We start from the raw sequence: 25,409 nt of genomic DNA, 5'->3' as shown, positions 1-25,409 counted from the left end.
TACAGTAACAAGAAATGTAAAGCAGAGAGAAAAAAACCAATAAATGAGTTTAGAACGTTTAGAATCATATGCACATTTTCGTGATATTCTAACCTCAATCGCTCTTTACTCTCAGTTTTACATTCTTTATATCAACAATTATTTTATAATTTAAACAGGAAACGCAAAATGGTTTAGTGCGATGTATGCCAGCAGAATATTTCGGGAAACATTTACAAGCACAAAAGAGTTGAGCACAGTTGGGATCGAGGTGGTATTAAATTGATTAAACAGGAAGATAAAACTCTGATCGAAGCTATACAAAACGAAAAAACATTCGTTGGACCTTCGCTGTTATATTTGAAACGTCTCGCAAATTATGCGGTAACACAAAATTTTCAAGCCACATTTTTTGGAGTCGACTCACCAAAACCAGAACTTGTCATTACAACGGGTACAATTGCAGAGAATAGGAACTCTCGCAAAATTGCGTTATGAAAATAATGTGTTTATGGTTTTGACAGATTATTAATGTCAACGTATACGTATACGTAAACACTTTCTCCACATTGTGGAGAAAAAAACAGATATGTGGCATACCAAGAGATGGTGTTGTATGTTATGAATCTTTTTTCATTGTTTGACATCAGGGGGGGTTGGTTACAACAATATGCGACAGTGGAGGGTTTTGTTTACAAGGACCACATCCGTTTGCGTCACTAGAATGATTTTCATTATATTTCGACAGTTCATTTGCCACAGAATTTCACAACGGTATGAGATTTCATACTTTTTCTTATGTCAAAGACGGTGCAGTACGTTTTTAGCAAGTCGCTCGTGTAAAGCGATAAAACTTGATGTAATTGTGATTCAAAGTCACTTCAATTTGTTTCAGTTTCAATCGCAATCGACAACACTATCATCGGCCATGAAGTTATTCCTGTGGAATGATCGAAACTGGAAAATTGTGGATGAAAACACCGACTATGATACAGAGGACTATGTGATCGCTCGAAACATCTTTGTTCGTTGGTTTCCACACGTAAGTGTAAATTGTGGTAATTGTTTTTCTAAATCAACCGAATCAATCAATGGAAATTAATTTTCCAGCAACTACCCGGCTTGATCAATGAACAAATTCACGAAGTATTCAAACAATTCGGTGAAATAGAATCAGTTCAACGCTCAAATGAAGACGATGTATTCGATGGTACGTACAAAGCGATTGTAACATTTACGCACAGCGAATCTGCATACAATGTTTTGGTGGCTCATCACAATGGATCGTTTATTTCGGAGCATTTGATTAGTGTAATGCCAGCCGACACATGCCATCAAATCAATGTGCAGCCAACGGAATCGGAGCAAATGGATACGTGTGATGAGAGTGATGATGAGCCACATATCAAAGATGTGACCAATGATTTTCGTGAATTGTCATTGCACCAAATGGACCATGGTTGCAACAATATCGACAATATACTCGAAATCGATTTGAGCCTTGGATTAAACTTAAAACAGATTCGCTCACGTATTTTCGAAGCCAAATCATATCAAAATCATTTGATTTTGAGTTTCTACATTGAATCCGATGATTCAGATTCAGATGAAGATATCCCATTGTTTCGGCTTGATAAATTGGAGTTTGAGAAGCGTGTTTTGCAAACGGTCGCAAAAATCGGTGCCAAACGATTTCGAAAGTTGACAATATGTGGTAAAGATCAAATTTCCATTGAGTTTTTGCAATTGTTGAAACCATTGTTGATGCGACTCAAGATTTTGAACATCGAAACGTATTCAAATAGCCAGATTCTGCATGCGTTACCCAAATTTTGCATGAACGTGAGCAAAGTACAATTCTGTGGCTTCAAATGGCGTGGTAATATCATTCAAACGATTGATGTGAAAGCTTGGCCAACACTGACACAATTGGTTTTGAAGTATGTTGAATTGGATATTCGAAGTGAAACGGAGAACGGGCAACAATTCCAACGATTCATCGAATTGAATCCACAATTGCAAGTTTTGGACCTTGAACCGATTGCCGATGCAGCGCTGTTTAATTGTATTTCAAGTAATTTGAAAAATCTGCGATCATTGACGGTCACACGGCCGGACTGCAGTGATACAGCAAACATTGCCGATTCTCTCAGCCGATTGAAGTATTTGTCAACTGTCATGATCACGACATTGGTTGTCAAACAAGGCGAACTACATTTGATTTCAATGTGCACGGAACGGTTTCATGCTTTTGAGCTGGTTATACTCATTCAAAACTATGAGACAGATGAGGAAGAAGACTTTGAACGATTGGCTGATTTCCCAGCAATATATCACAATGGATGTCTTTGCGACTCGGATAACGAGCGAAGTGTTAGTTTCGGAGAATATTTGGACGAAGTGGCGATTCCAAAGGAACAACCAGCACTAGTTTTGATCGTCAATACACCGAATCCAAACAAATCAATTGATGCAACACACCATGATGACACGATTGACATGTTTGAAGATTCAAAGAAATTTTACCCAAATGCTATTGAACTTCAAGTGCTGAAAGAGGAAGATCACTTTACCTATGTCCATGTGAGCAGCGCATAGATATCCGACACAGTCATTCATCAAAGTTCATTACCTGATTGCGTTACATTTTAGTTTTGTATTTTTGTTGCATATCTGTATTGCTAAATATTTTGCCACATTATTTCTTTGATAATGGACGTAAGAGTCCAAGGTACTTACAAGTCGATAAATTATGCAAATTTTGTATTAGTCATTTGTTAGTGAATAAAATGAAAATGTAAAAGAAAAAAAAAAACCAAACACCAAATTTCGATTGATCAGTTCAGAGATCAATAAATTAAATATATTCAATAAATAAATTAAAAAAAGAGTGACTTTTTTTGTGTAAATTGTACAATTATCGATTAAATCGATCAAAAGGAATCATCGGTATGTGATAGTAAAAAGGAAATGGTGACGTCGTCAAGTACAAGTGTCCAACAATGACCATGTTTTCGTAGAAAATTCATGCACTCGTCACGCAATCGATTTCGTTTTTTACATCCAAATGGCAGAAAACGGTCTTTTTTATTGTTTTGAATGTATCGATAATGTGGATCATCGATTAAAAATGAAATGGGTTGTATGACGGCTGTTGCAGCGCATCGTTCACATTTGCACTCAAACTCCCAGTGCCGTTTGATGTGTTCCTGCCGTTGCACTCTGCTCCCTTTTATTTTATCACCGATATAGTTGATGAATATTTGTTCATCTTGTTTGATCGGCCGAATTGTGATGATGTATCCCTTGCCGTCTTTGAAGCCATAGCAAGCATTTGGAGCACAGCTGTGGTTGAAAAATGACAACGTGCCATAGATGGATTTTGTTCCGGCATTATCAATAAATGCATTGGCTGGAATGATTGCCGTATAATGCAGAACCAAGTGCATCAGAAAACGTTTGCTGCGATCTGTGTTGAAACGGCTTGTGATGAAATCCATTGTCATCAGACACTCGAATGCTCGATAAGCGCGTAGAATGGTATTATCTCGCTCCATTTTCGTTAAATTTAACATAATCCATTTATGTTGCGTGTAATTTTTGGCAAGATTAGATTTTTCAAAACTATTTATCATGCCATAAGCACTCGAAAAAGTTTTAACAGTCGTTAAAACCATTTGAATGGCCAATTTCACATCATAAAATTGATCCGAAATCTTATGAGAAATTGAAGTGCATTCAATTTTGTGGATTTTATTCGCTGAACGACATTCTTCGCTGCAAAACATGACATCATCGCAACGTTCACATTGGACGGTGACATTGTTTTTATGGCACGTCAAACAATTCGATGGCAAAGAGCTATTGTTGTTTCCATCGATCGATCCATAGATGATTTGTGAGAACGGCTTGGCTACACCAATGATTTGGCCCACATCGATGTCACAATTGGCGACAATGTGACGACCAAATAATTTGCTCGTATCCACTTCAAGTACATTGGCCAAATCTTCGTAATTTTTATTTGGTGGATAACTTAAACATGGCACAAACCGTTGCAAACGTTTTTCATATTTTGGCCTCAATCTCTCCGTTTTGCTGTATATTTGCCGAATGCCATTCGTTTGCTTCTCCAAAATTCTACTGCTTCGTTTGGGCACAATCTCTGGTAGTGGTTGATTTGCCTTTCTTTTCCGAGTTTCACCATTTTTTGATATTATTTTTGGTTCGGACCGAAAGCCACACAGCCAGATAGCAACCTCTTCGACAAAATTCTTCGGAACGCTGGCGAAACAATCAATAAAAAGTGCATGCGGTTCAGAAGCTTCTTTTTTCCATAGACTTTGCATATTTCCGAGAATTTTTACAGCAACAGCAATTGGGTACTGTGGAATGGAACAAAATGAAATTGAATTATTTTCTTACACTGAAATTTATTCCTGAATCTTTCAAAAATCATGAATTTTCATACAAATATCGCATGGCTCATATTACAATAACAAAACCGTTATCACATGGCAATATTTATATTTATATTACTATGTTTTTTCAACGATTCCAGAATATGAATTTAACTTACCTTTCGTGGAAAAACACTCAAACTTTCTTTTAACTGCAAAACAATCTCTGATTGCTCAAATAATTCCTTTGGTTCGACTATTTTGATTTTTCAACAATGATAGACAACAATGATAACACGAAACACACACCGTAATAAAATGTCACAAATTGACAAGTACAGCCAACCAGTTTCATGTGTCTATGTAGTTTGGCGCCAAATTTGCGCTGACAGCACAGCATCTTCATCTCTTAATTGAACGTATCAGTGTATCAACGTCCCAATGTACAATTAACGTCCGTCATCGTGAATGTATTTGTGTGCTGAAGCAAACACTCGCAACGTCAAAATTCATCTCATATTGACGCGTGCATTCTTCATTGCAAACATCCAAAAATTGAATTCCGCACATCACAGCATAGTTGGAGAGGTTTAGTGCTAAATAATACACATAAATTTTCAATTTTCGTTTGGTTTCGTTTCGTCATTTTGTTCACGTTAATTGTTAAATCATAAATACAGTGCACTGTCGGCTAGCTTGATTTCTGTTTTGTTATCCCGAATTCATTTGTTTATTTGATGTTAGTAATTTGCGTTTCTTTTCAAAACCGGCAACGAGCGTATCGACGATAAACTAACACCATACAAGGTATAGTTTTGTATTTAGTTTAATGCCAAACAATATTAAACAAAAAATAAATTCCATTTGCAACATCAATGGCGCCGATATCAAGCCAAATATTTCGTTTGAATCTCAACGCTTCACGCAATTGGTGTATTAATCATTGAAATTGATTTTCGTTTCGATTGTAGATCATATTTTCCGTTCAGACATAACACTGGAGTTCGAACAAAATGTCCAGAAAATTATTCATTTGGAACGATAGAAAATGGAGACTAATTAATGCAGAGGACGAGTACGATAAAGTCAATTTTTTCATCATCAAGATATTGTTCGTACGATGGAAGATGACCGTAAGAAAAGTCATTTTTTCTGAAAAAAAAAAAATCTATGTTCAACCATCTTTATTTTTATTTTGTCTATTTTCAGCCCGTTGCAAATGACGAACTCAATGCCGTTAGAATCGAGCTCAATAAAAAAATTGGCGAAGCATTTGCACAATTTGGCAAAATTGAAGTGGTTCAAACGGTATGCTGTTTTTATTTTGTTTGTGCTGCGAAATTTCGGTAGTTTAAAACGTCATGTGGCCGTCATTTATTTTAGGTATGCAATTGTTCACCAACCGATCATGATGTATATGTCACATTTGAACGCAGCGAAGATGCGTACAAAGCGTTCATGCACAATCGTTTTAAGCAAAAGGTGTCAAACGACTTGGATTATGTGATGCCAATAGATACATGGAAAATTTCGACGCGACAAACTAAATTGGAAGAAGTGAATGCATTGTCCAAACGAATTACTGACGTTGATAATGAGAATCCACAATGCATATTCAGAATTGACATAACCGGTCGATTTTTGCTTAAATTTTTCCGTTCATTGCTTCGCCTTTGTGCATTTTCAATAGAGGGTAATTAAAATAAATAAATATCATCTCCACAGTTTGGTTCATTAAATTTTACATTTTTTCAGGATTGGATTTGGCATACAAATTAGCGCCTGGCGATGAAGACTATGAAGAATCCTCTTCATTGGAGTTTTTTCCTGTGGGAGAGGCGATCAAGGAGGTAGAGAGAGATGAAAAAGATGATGAAGACACCGACGATGAAACCGATGCATCGGAATGCTCTGTCGAAACAGTCGTCCCCCAAAATCCCGAACCTGATGATTATTTTGACATGGAAATTGAAACAGACATATATGGTGATGAATATGATGCTAACATGGAGGACGGATATTATTGTTTGGAAGATTACGAATTTGAAAAGAACATCGCCGAAATTGTGTGCAACAAAGTTGGTCCAAAATTTAAAACGTTGACAATTCGACACGAGTACATAACACCATGCATGTTGGCATCTTTTGTGCCTGTTTTGCAAATGTTGCATACATTTAATATTCATACGGAGTACAATGGCAATCTGTTCTTTGTGTTGCCCGCTTATTGTCCGCAAGTTAGAAGTTTTCACTTGAATGGAATTGATATGGATGGAGATTTCAACGAAGCGCCCGTTTTAAAATGGCCAACATTGCATGAACTCTATCTATGCACAAGCGATTCCGATGTTAAATTTCTTGAAAAATTTCGAAAATTCATTGAACTAAACGACCAACTGGAAGCCTTGCAAGTTGAATGTGATCTTGATATTCCGACAATTCAAACCATCGGCAGAACATTGAAGAACTTAACGACGTTGGCACTGATTCGGCGCACGTTTGAAGGATTGAATGGCCTACTTGACTCTGTGGTCGGTTTAAGCGAATTACGTGGCCTTAAATTATCGGTGTTGAAAGTTGAAAGGCATCATTTGAATGCTTTAGGAAAATGTGCTAAACGTCTGTGTCGAATGCCAAACATGCAATTAAATACAATTTTTTTGAATTGTGAAACGGAAACTGATGAAAAAGAAAAATTCAAAAATCTTGAAGAATTCTCTATATCACATCATTACAATTGCAAATGTCATGGAACAGAGCGTATTGTCATTTTTCAGAATAAATGTGTGAAAGTTCCATTTGACAGTAACGTTTTAGTCTTGATTGTCAACACAAAAAAACCTATAAAAACTGCAGACAGAAAACTTGAAGCCGATATTATGGCTGCATTCCGAAAAACAACCAAATTCTTCCCAAACACCGTCGAATACCTTGAAATGGAGTCCAAAAACAACTACATCTACATTCAAGTTGGCAGCGATAAACCAGAGTAAAAGATCCGTTGAATTTATTATTTATCCAATAATTTTTCATAATTTTTTTTTTATTTTGTTTGTCTCTGAACGTGCATAAAAATCAACAGTGAATATACTTTGGTAAAAAAAGTGTCACTAACATTTATTCGTACATTAACATTTTTCTCGTCTTCACATATTTTTTTTCGTCAAATAATTTATTGTAGAGAGATTTTCGTATTATGAACATTCCACCCAATACAACTAAATATTATTGATAAATTTTAGAAAATTGTCAAAAACAAAAAAAAATCCAGTAAAATCAAAAATTAAAAATGATTCTTTTAGCAACTAACACAGAGGCAAAGTTTTGCTGTTTAAAAAATTTTTATAAATAAAATGTCTTTCTATTTTCTGTCAACAAATTATATGCGTTATCAAATTTAATTGTAATTGTAGCTGTAATTAACTGTCACGAATCACTGAGCGAAGTGAATAAAATGACTCAACTAATGCATTCTTTGGCTTTTGATTAACAATCAACTATTTTTTTATAAAAGAAAAAAGCCCGAATATTATGCATTGATAAGTCTACAATAGTTTATCAATGAAAATATATTTAGAATTTGGTTCAGAAAGAAAACTAAAACATTCCTCACCATAAAAAAACTTTTTCACATTAATTGAATCATATACATCATACTGTGTATTCTCGTATGACAATCGCATTAGGAATGAATATTGAAATTGAATGTGATGTATCGATGGAATGAACAAGATGAATGGATCGTTTGGTTCATTCGTGCCCACTATAATGTTTTGGACCGTTATAATATGGTATTCATTTCTGCTTTCCGTTTTTTTTTCTGAGCATGAATTACTGTAGCATGGAAACTTTTTGAAGGGAAAAAACTTTCGGCGAACAGCGATTAAGAAAGGCAGTAAATCATTGAGATTCAGTGGATAGAAGTTTTGTCACTTGTGCAATTGCCAATGAGTGGAAAGCGAGAGAATGACTTTGAGAGAACTACGGAAATATACATGCTTTTGCCATTTCATTCACTTTTCCACAAAATGTTGCTTAATTCGGCATTCGATGAGATTTTGTTTCTTAAGTTTTCGTTTGGTAGCTATTGAATTGATACGGCACGTCTTGCAAAGCCTAAGAATCGTCTTTTTACTTGAGTCGACGCGTACAATGTACCATTTTATGAAATCAATATCATTTTCTATACATATTGCACACATATATCTAAAAATCTAGCTAACGAATATTCCACTGAGAAATACGTTCAAGTAGAATGAGAAATTGGTGGAAGAAAGTACAAAAGCAAACAATATCACATGAAAATAATAAACAATAACACAAAATATAATAACATGGGTTTTGTTAAAACTTTGTTCTTTAAAGTTTAAAGTTTTTGGCATCGTTGTTGCGTCCTATCGCCTGAACACTTGCACAAAAGTTGTTGATGTACAAAACCGGCGCATGTATTCTCCATTATATAAAAAAATCAACTAGAAAGAGTGAGTGAGAGAGTTATGAACGAAAAAAGATGGTTTTTGTAGTCTGTTCTGTGTTGGGTATTTGGTGTTGATGTAAGCGTTCTTCGGTTACGTAGCTTTGTGTGTGTCTGTGTGTGTTTGCTTGCTGTCATAATGTAATTCGTTTTTCGGTACAAAAATGCCGTGCTCGTGAAAATATTATAGACAAGACTATTTATAAAATTGTCTGTTGCCGTCGTCTTCTTCCTAGCAACTTGGTCTTACAAACTACTTGCTCATGCCAGCGAGCTATTTTCTCTCTCACACACACATACTTTCTCTCTTTGATGCTTGCAGCTTCATCTTTAATGTTGTATATACTCAGAGCGTGGATCCAAACAAACGATAAAATGAAAAAAAAAAGAACCATGCACCGGTGTAATAAACATACGTTATATTTCAACATACACACATCAAGCGCCCATGGGAGACTATACATTTTACACTATTCCATCCATTAAGCTTATTCTCAAAATACACAATTTTCTGCACACAATGAATCCATTCGAAGAGAGTAAACTTTAGAGTTTTTGAACGTCTTTTCAATGCGTAACCAACATATTCTCGATTGTTACGAATTATGAATCAGCACAATAAGTTATTGTTGCCTGGACACACATACAAAATGAAACAAATTGATGAATGAACGTGTATAGAAGAGCGAAACAAGAGCAGGGGTTCGATTGTTACACAAAACGTATGCTTTTGAATTCAAGAGATAGTTGATATTCGTTAACTGCAAAACCATTAAATTTTCAACCCTCTCTCTCTCTCTCAATGCATATTTTCATACACCTTTCATCCATCATATAACGAAAACATTGACAGACAGACTCATGGAACATCTAGACTGCTGGAAATGTTGAAATATTTTCCACAAGTGATAAAAAGAGAATAATATTGTAATTTCTACTTTTTCATTGATGGAGTAAATACGAAAAAATAAAGAGATATACTTTTCATACGGTTCAATGAGAGAAAATCACATCAAAGCCATTATTATGCTCTACAATGGAAACGAATAATGAAAAAAATGCTGCTGATTCATTAGGTTTGTTTATTATTGTGTGTTTGTATGAGTTGCCAACAATTACTCCGAATCCAGCAGCAATTTTTCATTGTAAAATGTGTGCAACAATACGTACAATCTGGATTTATTTTAATATCATTATACAATTTCATTCACTAGTTTCATTATCATTATTATTCGAGGCGTTAATATTACAACATTTTCAACAATTACAATACCATAATTAGTACAATTATTTTTTCGCTACTTTTTTCCATAAATAATGCCGAATATTCACAAACTGCTTTTCTGCTTTCATATTATGCTGGCAAAATTTACAATTTTTTTTTCTATCATCGTCACTATTCGAAGGTTTAATCATCTCTTATCACAATTGGAAATTATGCTTTTCGTACTCTATAAGTTGGAAGAAATGGTAGATATGATGTCCATTTGCACCTATTAAAAGTAATCAGTTTTATTTTATCTCGTTAATTTTACGAACAAAAATACATTTTTTTTTATTGAAATAATCATTTTTGCATTTTACCTGCGTAATGCATCCATTCCAACTGGAAAATCAAATGTCGATGAGGTCGGCTCGTTTTCATTCGAATCACTTTGGGTCAGTGACATTTCCTTTTCCCATGCGACCAAACCGCGTTCCTCTTTTGTTCCTAGCAATTCAATTCGAATGAGCATATATTTAATACAAAAATGTTGAATGAAAATAACCTGGGATAAGATTATCCAGTAAGCAGCCCAAAAAGCCTCCCACTAAAATGGTTGTACTTAATAACACAGACAATGTACTATCTAATTCTTCGATGCCCGTGTTGATAACGCCTTGATGTTTTTGCATCCACTGGCATAAGACCAATGGGAAAAATAACGAAATTCCAATAATGTACAGATTGCGTGATGATCTCAAGTCGACATATTGTAATGCTGACAAACCAAATGCTGTTATCATTCCAAACATCACGCAAAATAAACCACCGACAACCGGATCAGGAATCATAATAAATACAGCACCGAATTTATTGATAACACCTTGTAAGATCATTATTAAGGCCGCCCATTGAATTACTCGACGGCTTCCAATCTAAAGAAGTCGGTAGAGAGATGCAATGTAATAATGAAAAGTCAGAAAATAGGCTTGGAATTTCATTATTTGGGATTTTTCCTCTTCAATAGTCAAAACAGATCTATATTTACTTTTGTAACGCCGATAGCACCAACATTCTCACCAAATGTATTTGTTCCGTTTCCACTGCCCCATAGACCAGCTTTGAATCAAATTAAGACAATCATTAGATAGTTGTTCATATTTCTGTTTGAATTAAGATTGAAATAAAATACCTAAAATTGTGCCAAAACCTTCAATACCGATACCACGGTTTATTGCATGCAATGGCGGTGGGGGAGCGTTGCACATTTGCGACACAGTTGGATAGTAGCTTATTGATTCTACTGTACAAGCCAAAACTCCAGCCAACATTCCAAGAACACCTGTTTCGATTTACAATGGAGGTAAATTTGAAATTCAATATTAAAAATTACAAAAAAACATTAATAAAAAAGGTAAACAAACAGGTTCCAAAAAATATCCATAAAATCACAAAAAATAGTATATTCTCACCTGCGATTGTAACGGTGGGGGTGCCAAATTGTCCTGGATATGGAATGTAAAACCATGCGGAATCAGTGAGAACACGTATACGAGCATCTGTTCGTGCCGGATGTCCTTCTTCAAGTATATTAGTCACAGTTAAAATGGCACACAAGCTCCACATAATCGATATCGTAAGCAGAACCTATAAAACGACAACAATCATTATTAATCAAACGATATAAACTGGTTATCTGAAATGATGTAAAATGGTTATCGAATGGAGAAAAGAAAACAATGTTATGCAGGCTTGTCGGATTTTCTTTCTCGCTGCGAATAATTTGATATTTTTGTGGATTTTCACTTCAAAAACTCAAACTCGGTTATGAATAAATAAATAAATTGTGGATACACTCAAACTGTAGAGATACACATCATCTTCATCATATTATAGTTTTACTCTAGCTTTGTCTCTGCGGTGTATTTCTATCCATAATTTGAATTTTGAGTGAAATTCCACAAAATTTTCAAATCATGACATTAGTAAAAAAAAATCTCAGCTCGTAACAAAATCCGACAAGCTTAATTTAATGTATGTTCAAGAAATTTATCACGAACCGGAAATAGTTTGAATAATCCACACCAACGTATTTGAAGTCCTTCGTTTTTACGATAAACTGGAAATGGAAATTTTACATCGGCCATTACTTGCGAAAATAGTGTCAATAGAAACGATGTGCTGTTTCAACGAACGAAAATAAATAAATGAAATTATTGTTGAATGGGAGGTGTGTGTGTGCATATATATCTTTTTATAGCCTTTTTGCAATAAAATATAATAAATCTGGTCATTTGAAAATACCTAACAGCAATTCCCCAGTGTTTCGATGCTGTTTCACCCGCATGCTGAAACAGTGTTAAACCAACAAGAGCCACCGTTGGAACAATTGTGAGGGGAGTAATAATTTTCAATAATTTCCCGACAAAACCCGTAAATCCAATCACTAATTGAAAAACAGCTGAAACAGCTATCGCACCCGATATCTCACGCATCCTTAGTTGCCATAATTCCGTACGGTCTTCTGGTGACATTGCATTCAGTTTATCTGGATTTGGGCATTTCCATTGTGGCAAATTGAGAATAGCAAGCACCGGCACAAGAAATGAAATTGTGCCACCCTTTGTTTGTTTCAGTGAAAGTAGAGCACATGAATTTTTTTTAGAGAAATTTAAATTTGCCATTAAAATTCTTCAAAGATATATAATACCTGTACGATTGGCAAACGACATCCCCATGTGACTTGGATGTAAGTAACAATCCCAGTCACAAATATCATTGTCGAAATAATTAGTCCACGAGCTGGGTCCTCATCACTCATGCATAAAGCCGGTGTTAAAATAAATGGAATCGACACAATTGCTCCAATCATTGTCAAATAATGCTGAAACGCCATCGGAATGCTGAGATACCATGGTGGAATATCATCGATTCCATACAAGATGTTTGAGCCACGTTTTTCATCATCACAGATGCTGACGCCATTCTCCTGTTCAATAAAGTAAAATCAAAATGAGCCTTTTCTGTTCCGAATTGTTCATCGAATAAAAAAAATACTTTTGTTTGGTTATTTTGTGCTTCAGTTGCATGCAAATCGCTCAAATTGTAATTTTCCATCACAAAATAAACTCTAATTTAATTCGACAATTTTACGGTTTAAAAATATACTCTCTGTGTAATTACCACTATTCGCGACGCGACGCGACAAACAACAGATCTGTGTTGAACAACGGGATTTCCTAAAATGTACTCGTCCCGCCAATAATTTGATTTTATCTTTGAGCGTAAAACAATTTCAAAAGTCGAACACGAGCGATAAAGAGCGTTAAGTGATTTGAATGATTTGTCTTGTTCGACATTCAAACACACAATCGACCATCATTCATTTTGACTGTAGCCAAATACACATGCACGCACACAATCAGTGTGGCACTGTTTCAGTGTGTCAAACTATATAACTACATTATTAAAACAATCACAGCCGCGTAGTGTTTGTGCATCTCAAGTGCCCAACAAGAATTCGGCGACAGAACGAAGTTTTGTCATCATCGGCGGTGTTTGTTGTTGTTGTTTCTAAATGTAATCGCACGAGACTTGTGAATAGCATTGAACTTGTAACACACACACAAAAAATGTTTGTGTCAAATATATTGAATTCACTCCGAATTGAGACTAAATGAAAATCACACATGAAGCGACCGCGCTCGCGCCCGCTCGATTTCAATGTGCAAATTATTATTCGTTTGCTTAAGTTGTCTATTATTAAAATTTAATTAGCAGTAATGCAATTTCATTTCGAAGCGTCGGCAACAAATTTTGTTGTAAAGTGTGTGAGAGAGAGAGAGAGAGAGAGAGAGAGAGAGAGAGAGAGAGAGAGAGAGGAAAAAACACATTTATTTATTATACTATGCAAACAATTATACGAGTTTCATTATCAGAATTATCATCATGTGTGCTCTGGTGCTTGCAAATCAACCGTGATGATCAGATGAAATTTAATCTATGTACAATTGTAAAATTATATTACTTGAGGTAATTGATATTGTTACGATTTTTGTGTGTTGATTTATAATTGTTTTATTTACTTTCGATGTAAAAAAAAATTACTGAACAAATGGTGATTGTTCGGATGTAATGAAATATTTTTATTTTCTACAAATGATATTTTGCATATGTCGAAGTTTGAGATGTGCTAAAAACACCACTTTGATTGAAATTAATTCTGATGCTGAATTCATTAAATTAGTACGGTTGTGTGAATGAAAATAAATTCTGATTCGAAGGTTTGTTTTATTGATTTTTACATTGCGCACATAATCACTATTGCTTACACAGCAATTCCACAACCATAATTCGTCTATTTTCAGTTCTTTTTTTGCCGATAATATTTTGATCAGCGATATCTGTTTAAAATTCATTAAATATTGAACATGACATTTATTTTTATGAACACGTGCTGGACCGCATTTTTGGTTTATTTATTTTGATTTTAATTCTATAATCTCTATTCTCTTGGTTTTGATTCTATTCAACCGCTCTTTTCATTATGAGAACACTAGAAAAAAATATGAGAAACCAAAAAATCAACAAATATTATTGATTACGTCGAAAATCAACAAATATAATCTATGCGGAAAATCTAACAAGTGTAACCACATGAAACCCAAGAAAATAAAAACTCTGCGACAAAGAAAAGCAAATACGGCATGTAAATTCACGAGAAAAAGAGATGACTTAACGAGCGTTTGTTTATGTATCGTGGATGGCATAGGCTGTTAATGTTTTGTGTAAATCCTTGAAACGTGTGTGAGATGACATTGAGTCGTGGTGGCACGTCTGAAAATACTACATTAAAATTATTATTCCTAGTTGTGATTGTAATTTCTCTCATGCTCCACCGAAAATATTTTGTCATGGTTTACTTGTTTTTTCATCTCAACCATTAAGCAGCCACCCATTATTATTCTATTCCCCCGAAAGACATCGTTTATTTTTTGCTGTTTGCAAGGCAAAAAGAAAGTATTCTTCTTCATAATCATGTTCTATTTTTAGTATGTTCGTCTGTGTCATCACTTCACATACGACACCACTCTCAAAAAAATATTTACATAAAATGTTCGCCGTTTAATTCCTCTAATGTCATTGCATTAAACACGCAAAATATGTTGAGACTGTTGAACTCAAAATATGCGCGTGTGAGCATTGTCACATTTGGACGATGCTTTTCTCAGTTTCGAAACTCCGTTGACACTTTATCATTGAGGGTGTTTGTTTTTTTTGCGCTCGAAAATCAAGCATATTTTCGCAATTAAAAGCGTATATTTTCATTTTGTCACATTGTCGACTATGACTCTTCGGTATCAAACCCACTTCGAGATGTTTCGCACATACATACGCACAATGTACGAGCATAAATTTCCACATATGGAAAAACATCAACTCATTTAACCTTTGCACCACGAACAACATTAGCAGCAATAGTCGCTTCACATCTCCGTGGATATATGTACGCATAAAACCGGAAAATGAGTGTAAATGAGAACTTTTTAAAAGAGTTTAATTCATTTGTTGTGTTTGTGCAAACGTTCAGTAGTTGTTGCTTTCGGTGTGAATGTCTTTACACATACGCAGACCTAAGTGTGAGTGATGGAAAAATTGAACAAATTCACAGAGACGACGATGAGCAAAAACACATACATTCAACAAGCCAAATCAGAAAAAAAAAACGAATTCGACTTAAACGTGGGTGTGTGTGTGTGTGCGCTGGCAGTTGAAATGTGAACTGTAAAAAGTTTGAAGTGTGCATATTTTATGTGTGTTCCGAATTATACATCGTATTTGCGGTTGGAATTATCTGTACTTTAGGTATTTGACAACGTCAAGAGCAAATGGTTGAAAGATTTCGACTCACATACACACTTGTTCTCACATTTAAAACTTTCTTGCGCTTTGCTGTACATCAGCTACATTTGCCATTATGAAGCCATTATGACACTTTGTTTTTCATCAATTTGAATTAAAAGTCTCAAAGCACACACACACACACGCTCACATTCGAATGCACTCCATTCAACGCAATTTCCACTCATTAAAGTGTACCCATTGTTCGCTCGAACAACTTACTTTGATAACTACAAAACTGAAATACAATAGTTGCAATTTTCAAGCGACACATATTTTTTTTTCTTCGTCTTTCCACCACTACAGTGGCCATATGTTAAACGTACAATGATGGAGTTTGCTGAACAATTTTGAAGCATTTAATTCTTGAAGATTTATTTCAAAGCGATGAAGAGATCCGTTCTTTATTCAATTTTTATATCAAATAATAACACAAATTACTTGAAACTTTAAAACTCATACTTTTTTAATTTAAATTTTTCAGTGTTCATATATTCAATTAAATTCAATGGGGAGTTTTGATAAAAAAAATTAACAAAAAACACGATTCAACCCCGAGATTAAATTGAAGCACATTGTTAAATTGCAATATTTTTTTTAATGATTTGTATATTCAATGTTTTTCGCTTCGAACTCCATTTTTTTTAACCACGGGGCATATTTTTTATTATGTGTGTGTGTGTTCTTATTGTCCGGTATGCGTCAATTTTCGACATTAATTTTGGGGTTTTCATTTCAAAAATAATTGTGATATAAATGTCCCCAAAAATTATAGCGCAAAATATTTTTTTCGTTGATTTTCTGTTCGATTCCATTTTGTGCGAATTATGTGTTAATTTAATTATTGCAAGAAAATAAAAAATGATGAAAAAAATATATCATCTCAACATATTTTCAGTGCATATCTCTGCTCGTGTATGGCAGAAATATTTGACATAATTCGGAATATTTTCGAAATATTTTAATCTATAATACGATATTGAAAAATACACCAATAAAAATGTCATTTCACAGATGTTTGCATCTTTTTTTCACTCATCAATTACCACGAGTGAGTTATTTATTGAAACCACGTACCGTTCATATGTCAAAACAACACCATCGGAAGTGTATCGGAATAAATTCTGACAATTATGACGCATTTTTGAAACAAACAACCAATTGTAAAACTTAATAAAGGGGTCCCTTTTTTAATGAGATAGTAATATTCGTTTGTTTTTTAAATAAAAAAATGGTTAATTGCAACTAATTTATTACCAACGGTGCTAGAATTATTACTGTTAAAAATCGGTTAACAATGTTTCAGGGAAACTGAGAAAAAAATCACGTGGCAAATAACATCTTATTTTGTTTCATTTTAGGAGGTGTAATGCGCGGATGAGCATTGAACACATTTCCACTTTATATTAATAAAAGAAGTAACACTTCTCCTCAATGTGATCATGGTAGAACTGAACGATATCAAATGACATCAAGTCTCAGGAAGCGAAGAATAGGCATGAGAATGAATCGTTTGATTTTCCCACAGCTCCAAAAATAACCTAACGTTATTTGATGCCGGAAATTTCCATTTAAAAGTATTATAAATATTCATTTCGATATGTCATTTCTCTTATTTCTAATTAGACGAAAAATTTTAATTAAAATATCTTTCTGTCTAACGAATCAAAATACGGCGCATAAGTTGGATCATTTAACAATGAAAATGAATTGGCCAAAGAAGAGAATGGTGGAAGAGATAGAAAAATATCAGAATAAGAGTGGATATCAGAGCAGTAAGATATAGGTATCTATCTACCCACCTGTGTGTTTACTGCTAATTTTATCCGGCAACAAAATACTTTCAGTCTTCATCGTCTATAAACATCACATCCGCCAAATTCTTTTGAGTTCCTGTTTTTCGTTCGCACATTCACATAAATTTCAATATAAAATGATGGACCATACGAATGAACCGCAACCTCAACATCAAATGAATTTGCAACGTGACAACCAGCAAATGCTACGAACACACGTCACACATACAAAACCCTGGCTGTTTCCTGTACAACAATTTCACAATGCAACGTATTTGTGCGGTAAGTGTATAATCGGAAGGAATGAAATGTAAATAATGCGTTTACAGTGTAAACTTTAACTTTTAACTCCTGCCTCAAAATACAACGCGGAGAGAAAATGATTTCCATTGTTTGCCAACGCTAATGAAATGCAAATTAATTCAGTAAATACACCGAATTAAATGACATACAATGAGAAAGTTTTCTAAATGTTGCAACAACGGTGGTGTTCTTGCAAATAATAATCTTGTTTTACAATGTCACACCGCCGTGATAATTTTGACTTTCTTTTTACGGCCTCGCTCAGTTTTGATATTTTGTGTACACATTTTTGGTGTGGACTGTTTTTTCGCGATGTCGTTGTGGCCGAAAAAGTTTGGAAGTTTTGAATTGCTTGGGAAAAAAAATTGGATTACTTGATTTGCACCAGAGCTGTTGACAAATTAGTTATTTTCTTGTCAGAATATGATTGAATGAATCATGTTTTTTCCTTAATGAAACATGTCACAGTTGAAATTAACATTTAGTCATCACTCCGGTTTTACTGTCGTTCTACGTTCAGACGTGTGTTTGATGATCTACTGAATTTTCTGTTTTTATTTGGTCGTGAAATGGTCATTGGCCCTGTTTTTCCAATACATCGTTTTCATCTTTCCCGTTGAAAGATGAATTGTGGTGTCATAGTTTTTGCATCACATGCATCAAAGATGTGTGAAAAAAAGACTAGCGAATTTCAATTCAATTGATGTCGAAAATAAACGGGAGCTGTCATCTAATTCATCCATCACCGAGGATGGAACATTTCAGCGCGTACGTCTAACATTGTACTTTTCTACCATCTTCCATGTTTCAACTATGCATGAGTTCATATTTGAAACCATGCTCAGGGGTCTTTCCCAATAATTTACACAATAGTTTCGAGTGTGTCTGTCGTGCAATATACCATAATTACGTATTCAGTTTCGAAACCATCCAGCTGATGTCAATGCAAAGCCGATTCAAAGCCATTTTTTCCCATTTACGTTTTTCAATTTTGTGAAGAGTAGAAAATATACATGTGCACATCGACCATTTCACACCAAAAACGAAGAGAACACAAAAATATGAAAGCAAATAGCAAACCAATCTTATTTAGCTCTGTACACACCGCCAAGTACACACACACACACATAGCAAATCTATCAACTAAAAAACCCCAATCAGCTAGATTGTATGCACCGGTTGTACTCGACTTTCGTTTTTGTTGTTTTTGTCTCTGTATGCTTGCAATCAATTTGATAACGTTCGTATGCCATGAACACGTCCGCAATAGATAAAATCCAACGCTACAAAACAATCTATTCGAAAGTCGTAATCCATTCAGATGCCATTCCCCTTCTATTTCTTGTTTACACCGAAACCGTAAAATTGACAGTCACACCGACGAAGAAGAAGAAAAAAAAATGGTGAAAAACTAAAACATTAAAAAAAAACACGAAGAATACGCTTTGTTGTTACATTCTCCAGAGATTGAGGCTTATCAAGGCCACAGTTGGTTTAATCTGTTGAACGAAAAAAATGAGTTTTTCATCAGTTTGACTGCAATTTGTGGGTGGAACTTTCCATCCGTTCAGGGGGATTTTTCTACACACGCACTTTTTTCGGCTATACAAAAATTTTCACTTACACGAAAAACATGAGCAACAAAAATCGGATAATATACAACTTGTACGGAGCAAATAACCAAATTTATTATAATATTCAGTGTAAACAGAAAGAGAAAAATGCGGGCTATACCATCGATTTATGTGCAACGAAACATCTGTTCCCAATACACACATTATGATTATTATGCGTACATATTGAGTTACGGCGTAGCACATTTTAAGTGAATATGTTTGTTTGCGTGCATTTCACTTGCATTCATGCAATTTAGCGCACTGTGATCCGGGGAAAGCATCTAACTAAATAAAACTAATAAATAACAGATTAGTTCATTCGTTCGACTAAAAATGCATCAATTTCAAATATCTCACTGTTTTTCCGCTTTCTAAAGAAGTTACATATGAACAAGGGTGAAACACGAAACTGACGCGTAAATATTTTGAATTGAAGGGGAAGCATATAGTTTCAATTCATAAATAAAGGAACATAAAAAATGATTTTCAAAATCCTACCTTGAACCTCTTCAGAACACTTCATATTAAACAAATCATTTGTTTCAACTGAAGTTTTTTTTTTTTGATAATTTTTCATTCTTCAAATTTCTTTAAAAAATATTTCGTAAAATATTTGCTCTAAACCGATAATACCATATATTGGCACTAAACCGCCACTTCATGGAATATTCATAAAAAACACATTACCTTTCGAAAATCTAATACAGATCGGAGATATACGATAGTAGTCGCTCAAAAAGTTGCTTTCTTATCGATTGTTGAAAACAGAAAAATAAGAACAAAACCAAATGACTTTTGAACAACCGTTTGTTTGTTTTTGCAAACAGTAATCCATCAGTCGAATATAAATAGGAATAACTCATCTGTAGACATGTAGACTAGTCTACAATAGTAAATATAAACTTATTTAATTGGTTCAAATTAATTTTCATTACGATTTCCTCTCATTCAATGAACATGAAATTCAAAACTACAGTTCAGTTGAATTCGTGAGTGAAACTAGAACACTTATTGCTTTTTCAATTCAATCGTTTTGCTTATCAATCGATAAAATGTTATAGATTTATTCAATATAATACTGGTTTTAGCGTTTTATTTACGCGCAATAAATGCTGTGTCATTCCATCCGATTCAACTTATAAACACGCCTCAGCTACAAGCGTGACAAAAACAAGTATTTTTTTAGTATAAAAATATTAAGAAAGCGTTGAGTAACTTTATTTGTTGTACAATATTTGTACAATGTTGAACCAAGTGTTTATCGGAGTTTTTAAAACGTATTCAATAGTAGAAATGTCACGTTTAAAAATAGAAACAATCAAGTTATTGATTCTATTCTCAGTGTACAAGTGTGTTTTGACAAAACCTTCAATTTTCAAGTCACCGGATGATGGTTCGAAACTAATTGTTATTTCTATGGATGGTTTGATGTTCAGCCAGGTTCAAGAGAATGTTATGCCATTTGTCACACAATTTTATAAAAACGGAGTTCATTGCCCACGGCTGCAGCCAGTTTTTCCAACAAAAACTCTAGTTAATCACTTCTCTATTGCAACAGGTATTATATTATATAAACCGATTATTTCAGCGAAAAAAGTGTAACACGTACATCAGTACGAATTGAAAAGATGTGAGAAAAAAGAAAGAAAATCGTGTGAAAGTGTCAGTAAATCTGTTTTTGATGAAAAAGGATCGATATTGAAGAAAAAGGTTTACTTTTTTATTCTTACTCAATGATTCTTTTCTTTTTTTTATACTTTGTAGGTTTGTATGCAGCCAATCATGGCGTAACTGCCAATGAAATCTACAACAGAGAAAACGGTCGATTGCTTAAATACTCGCGTGAGCTCTTTATGTTGAAAGACGACATAACACCAATTTGGACGCTCAATGAATTGGCCGGCAAAAAATCAGCTGTATCCATGTGGGCTTCGGCAGAGTTTGATTTTCGTGGAAAATCGATAAGCTACCATGAGCGGTTTGATAGAAAAGTGCATTGGAAAGCACGTATTGACAACATTATACCGTTGTTAAAGCGAAATGAGTCACAAGTAAATTTTGTGATGTTTTATATCGATGTGCCCGATTTTCCAAGTCATTCATTTTCTATGTTTTCAAAACAAGTAAGACCACTTAAATGAATTCACATTGCTACCATTCGATAAAAAACAATATTTTTTCATTTCAAAATTTTCCGTAAATTCACAGGTGACGGAAAGTTTGCAAGATATGGATAATATGGTGAAGTACTTGAGCGAACAGTTGAACGAAGAGGAGCTCTTGCATAAGACTGATATAGTATTATTGTCAGATCATGGGATGGATACATTCTATTTCAATAATGAAAGTGTCGATAAAAATATAATCAATCTTTATCGAACGTTGAGCAATGACTCTTGCAACATGTATGGAGCGTCACCTGTCTTTCAAGTCATTGCCAATGATGGATACAATCAAACTGAAATTTGCAAGCGGTTAAAAGAAGGTGCAGCCCAAAACGGAAATTATAAAGTCTATACAGATGATGAGTTGGATGAAAATAATTGGCACATTCGAAATGAGCAACGTTTCGGACCTTGTACAGTGGTGGCTGAACCAGGCTTCGTTTTTCAAGACCTATGGGTTATGTTGAAGAAGTACACCGATTATGATAGTTGTAAGTATTTTAGTGTGACGTTCATCTCTATCTATCTGTTGAATGACAAAATTGTGTAATTTTAAAATAATCCGGCCAGTAGATAAGTTATGAATTAACACTCGACGGAGTGATAATCAATCATCCTAACAACATTTTGCTGTTTTTAAATGATTATTCGATTTAATCTTGAATATGAATTTTTCTTTTATCTCAATAGTGACACCAGACACAAGGTTTGGCGTCCACGGATATGACAACAGAGCACCGAGCATGCAAGCAGTTTTCATGGCAAATGGCCCGAGTTTTAGGAGTGGTGTTGGGATTCCGCACATGCAAAATATTGATTTGTATCATTTATTTGCGAGACTTCTAAACATCGGAGAATTGGCCACAAATCTTAATATTGATGGTGTTGATCGACAAGATATATGGGATCAGATGTTACAAAAACATTGAACAAAATATCTGTAAATTATCTGACATCAACTAATTAAGCGTAGGCTACAAAATATTTACTCTATTTGAGAGAGGTAGAGAGAGAGAGCGAAATGAAACATAGGTATGATTGGAGTTGAAGAAAATAAGATAATAGGCATACATTATTAATCTCAATTTGAGATAGTACTTAATTGTTTTTTTTTTATCATCTTCTAGCAACCTACTTGATACATTTTTTACTCAATTTTTTCCATTCCATTTAATTGACATCTTGTTAAAAGTTTAAAGTCGATAATATTAATGTCATTAACACTTACCTCGTTGTTTAAAAAAAACGCCTTTTAATTGCTTTCCTGTGTCAATTTGGTTAGTGATAAGAAAAACATGGTTTATTTTTGAGATAAAATATTTCTTTATTTCTATTTATGTTTCCATTCTGTGTACGATTTTTTTTGTGTGAGAATTTCTCCTTGTAATTAAATACTTTTTTTTTAAATATTTTATTCAATTCAATTTGTAATCTTACATTTATGAATAGCATAACTTAAACTGTATCAATTGATCTCTTCTTCAATAATGTCCGAAGAGACATAAAATGTATTTATTTGAGATGTTTGTGTGCAAATTGTTTCTTCCCATCTGATAACTTCTTTTGCAACTTTACAAACTCAATCTCTATAAATGTATTTTGCCACCAAAACCAAATGTTAGCGTGTGTGTTAGTCTTTATTTTGTATATTTATTTCCAAAAAAAATCGTCTATCGACTTGTAACAAACGTTGTTATGTATTTTCTGTTTGGTAGAAATGAATTGAAACGTAAAATTATTATCGCGCGAATAGTTACAAAATGTGCACACATTTTAATTGATATTATTTCTCTGGACCTGCTTAAATTGTGCGAGAGAATTAATAAATAACATACATGCTTCACAAAATACAGAATATCGTCCATAAAATATTGTGGGCAGTTGGCATTGTGTGTGTGTGTGTGTGTTCATGAAACATTTATGATTTGTGAAAATGAATCTAGTAGTTAATATTATGTGAACGCTATGATATATTTGCAATACTAAATGCTATGCTGTTGTTTGTGTACGGAGCGGTGGTGTGTAATTCACATATACATACCATCTCTCACATATTATCGATTAATTGTTTGTGCCCGTCCGAAACAACAAACCGTGAATAAAAATCAGTTTTACCCAAAAAAAAAAATTTTTTTTTTGCTTATTTTTGAATTGTGGCTCTGACCAAAAGCTGAATGCTAGTGCTGCCGATTGGTGAACGGCAGACATAATGTTATTCGACAGAAACGCGATAATAAGTTTTTCGGTCAACGTGCAAAAATGTTCTCTCGTTGCGTTAGTTAATTTTTGCGATATCCTGTTGATGATTAAATATTTAATGAGTTCGGCGAGTGATTTTGCTATTTTGCATGAATTTGGTTTTTGTTCATGTGTATGTGTCTGTGTGTGTATTGGGTTTTTATGTTTATTTTCCAGTCAAAATATTGCACATGTTTATTTAATAAAGTGTTATTATTCATGAATTTTCTCTCTACAATCGACTATAACTCACTGCTTACGTTCTACTGCATTCACAAAAAAACCCTGGCTTTCACCACTTTTGCATTATTTTTTCGTTTGTTTGTTTTTGAGGAACAATTTTATTTGATGGACCAAAAATCGGTTTGGCAGCAGTTTTGATATATTTTATACTATTTTAATATGAAATGAGTGATTGGAAAAAATGAGTACATGTTCCAATGTTGCATTAATAGAATTTTTTTAGTGAAAAATAATTTTTTTCATCAGAAACTATTTTATAAACATAATATTTCCAATTGAATCGAATCAAGCATTGAACCTTTGCAACTTTATTTTTTATTACTATTTGCATTTTCAATGCTAATTTATAGTGTGCATAGAACGAAAATATTCTGGAATTTACGCATTCAATTTAATGGAAAATAATTTCGCTTTACATAGAGATATTTTTCAAATAAAGTGGATTTAAATTCATTTACACGAAAAATGTTAGAATTACAATAAAAACAAAACAACTATATATCGCATTAAAAAAACACACACATCAAATTCCAAATTCATTTGAATGGGATGAAAATATTCGTTTGACTGAACATTTCAATTGTCTGTTAATAATTTTTTGTTGCAAAAGTTGATAAATATTATTTTAATTATTTAAATTCCATTTTCCATCTCATTCAACCCATCTGATTCAACCAAAATGTATTCAAAGTGTTGTCAATTTCACATATACTTGACGAATTGTTTCGTGTGAAATATTTTTTGTTGTTGCAATGATAATCAATAAAAGTGTCAAATTTATTAAATGTATTCAATTTCAAAAAATGTACGATTATTTTTTCGCGGAAAAAAATATATATTTGAAATGAGAATCAGGTAATTTTAAATATCGCTGTTTATCAATTATGAAGCCAATTGCAAAATAAACGACAATCTAAAATTGGTTATTGATTAGAATCCGCAAATAGTGTATTCATTGTAGGCAGTATTTTCTGTTTGGAATGGTGATGAAATATAGTTTTTGTTTAAATCGTGCGAACATTTATAATTACATTTAGTTTTCTATTTCAAAAGTCACATCGATAGAAATATACTGATCGTTAAATATACT

At 33.8% G+C, this 25,409-nt stretch overlaps 5 protein-coding genes across 6 annotated transcripts in view; 3 read left to right on the top strand and 2 right to left on the bottom strand.

The window, feature by feature from the left end:
- Positions 1-2,669, top strand: part of LOC116338072 — a 3,041-nt gene extending 372 nt beyond the window's left edge. Inside the window, exons 2-4 of the mRNA XM_031763128.1 lie at positions 159-794; positions 875-1,021; positions 1,090-2,669. Of these exons, the coding sequence (XP_031618988.1) occupies positions 756-794; positions 875-1,021; positions 1,090-2,577 (1,674 nt within the window). The 5' untranslated portion in view covers positions 159-755 and the 3' untranslated portion in view covers positions 2,578-2,669. The remainder of the gene's footprint in view (positions 1-158; positions 795-874; positions 1,022-1,089) is intronic.
- Positions 2,670-2,806: 137 nt separating this feature from the next.
- Positions 2,807-4,689, bottom strand: LOC116338155 (SET and MYND domain-containing protein DDB_G0273591-like). Its single transcript, XM_031763241.1, has 2 exons — positions 4,559-4,689; positions 2,807-4,364 (listed from the first exon to the last, which is right to left on the bottom strand). The coding sequence occupies exon 2, from the start codon at positions 4,326-4,328 to the stop codon at positions 2,913-2,915; it is 1,416 nt and encodes a 471-aa protein (XP_031619101.1). The 5' UTR covers positions 4,329-4,364; positions 4,559-4,689; the 3' UTR covers positions 2,807-2,912.
- Positions 4,690-4,892: 203 nt separating this feature from the next.
- Positions 4,893-7,710, top strand: LOC116338061. Its single transcript, XM_031763112.1, has 5 exons — positions 4,893-5,186; positions 5,351-5,512; positions 5,589-5,687; positions 5,763-6,072; positions 6,135-7,710. Exons 2-5 carry the CDS (start codon positions 5,393-5,395, stop codon positions 7,370-7,372), a joined length of 1,767 nt encoding a protein of 588 aa, XP_031618972.1. The 5' UTR covers positions 4,893-5,186; positions 5,351-5,392; the 3' UTR covers positions 7,373-7,710.
- Positions 7,711-10,004: 2,294 nt separating this feature from the next.
- LOC116338024 (solute carrier family 23 member 2) lies at positions 10,005-13,413 on the bottom strand. Its single transcript, XM_031763050.1, has 10 exons — positions 13,115-13,413; positions 12,768-13,046; positions 12,362-12,678; positions 12,118-12,238; positions 11,530-11,704; positions 11,250-11,399; positions 11,106-11,176; positions 10,623-10,992; positions 10,438-10,564; positions 10,005-10,346 (listed from the first exon to the last, which is right to left on the bottom strand). The coding sequence occupies exons 1-10, from the start codon at positions 13,172-13,174 to the stop codon at positions 10,289-10,291; spliced, it is 1,728 nt and encodes a 575-aa protein (XP_031618910.1). The 5' UTR covers positions 13,175-13,413; the 3' UTR covers positions 10,005-10,288.
- A 569-nt stretch (positions 13,414-13,982) lies between these two features.
- On the top strand, positions 13,983-24,446 carry LOC116338266 (ectonucleotide pyrophosphatase/phosphodiesterase family member 5-like). Of its 2 annotated transcripts, XM_031763399.1 has the most exons (7): positions 13,983-14,089; positions 17,320-17,535; positions 17,643-17,744; positions 17,806-18,036; positions 21,438-21,796; positions 21,882-22,329; positions 22,529-24,446. In XM_031763399.1, exons 4-7 carry the CDS (start codon positions 17,892-17,894, stop codon positions 22,765-22,767), a joined length of 1,191 nt encoding a protein of 396 aa, XP_031619259.1. In that variant the 5' UTR covers positions 13,983-14,089; positions 17,320-17,535; positions 17,643-17,744; positions 17,806-17,891; the 3' UTR covers positions 22,768-24,446. The 2 variants fall into 2 exon arrangements, with proteins under 2 accessions (XP_031619259.1, XP_031619258.1); XM_031763398.1 differs by lacking the exons at positions 13,983-14,089; positions 17,320-17,535; positions 17,643-17,744; positions 17,806-18,036 and adding an exon at positions 20,803-21,231.
- Positions 24,447-25,409: the final 963 nt, after the last annotated feature.

This window comes from Contarinia nasturtii, unplaced genomic scaffold, assembly GCF_009176525.2.
Source record: "Contarinia nasturtii isolate CC-2019 unplaced genomic scaffold, AAFC_CNas_1.1 Cnas_scaffold_350, whole genome shotgun sequence".
Lineage (NCBI taxonomy): Eukaryota > Metazoa > Arthropoda > Insecta > Diptera > Cecidomyiidae > Contarinia > Contarinia nasturtii.
This window is presented reverse-complemented; position numbering and strand designations above follow the sequence as displayed.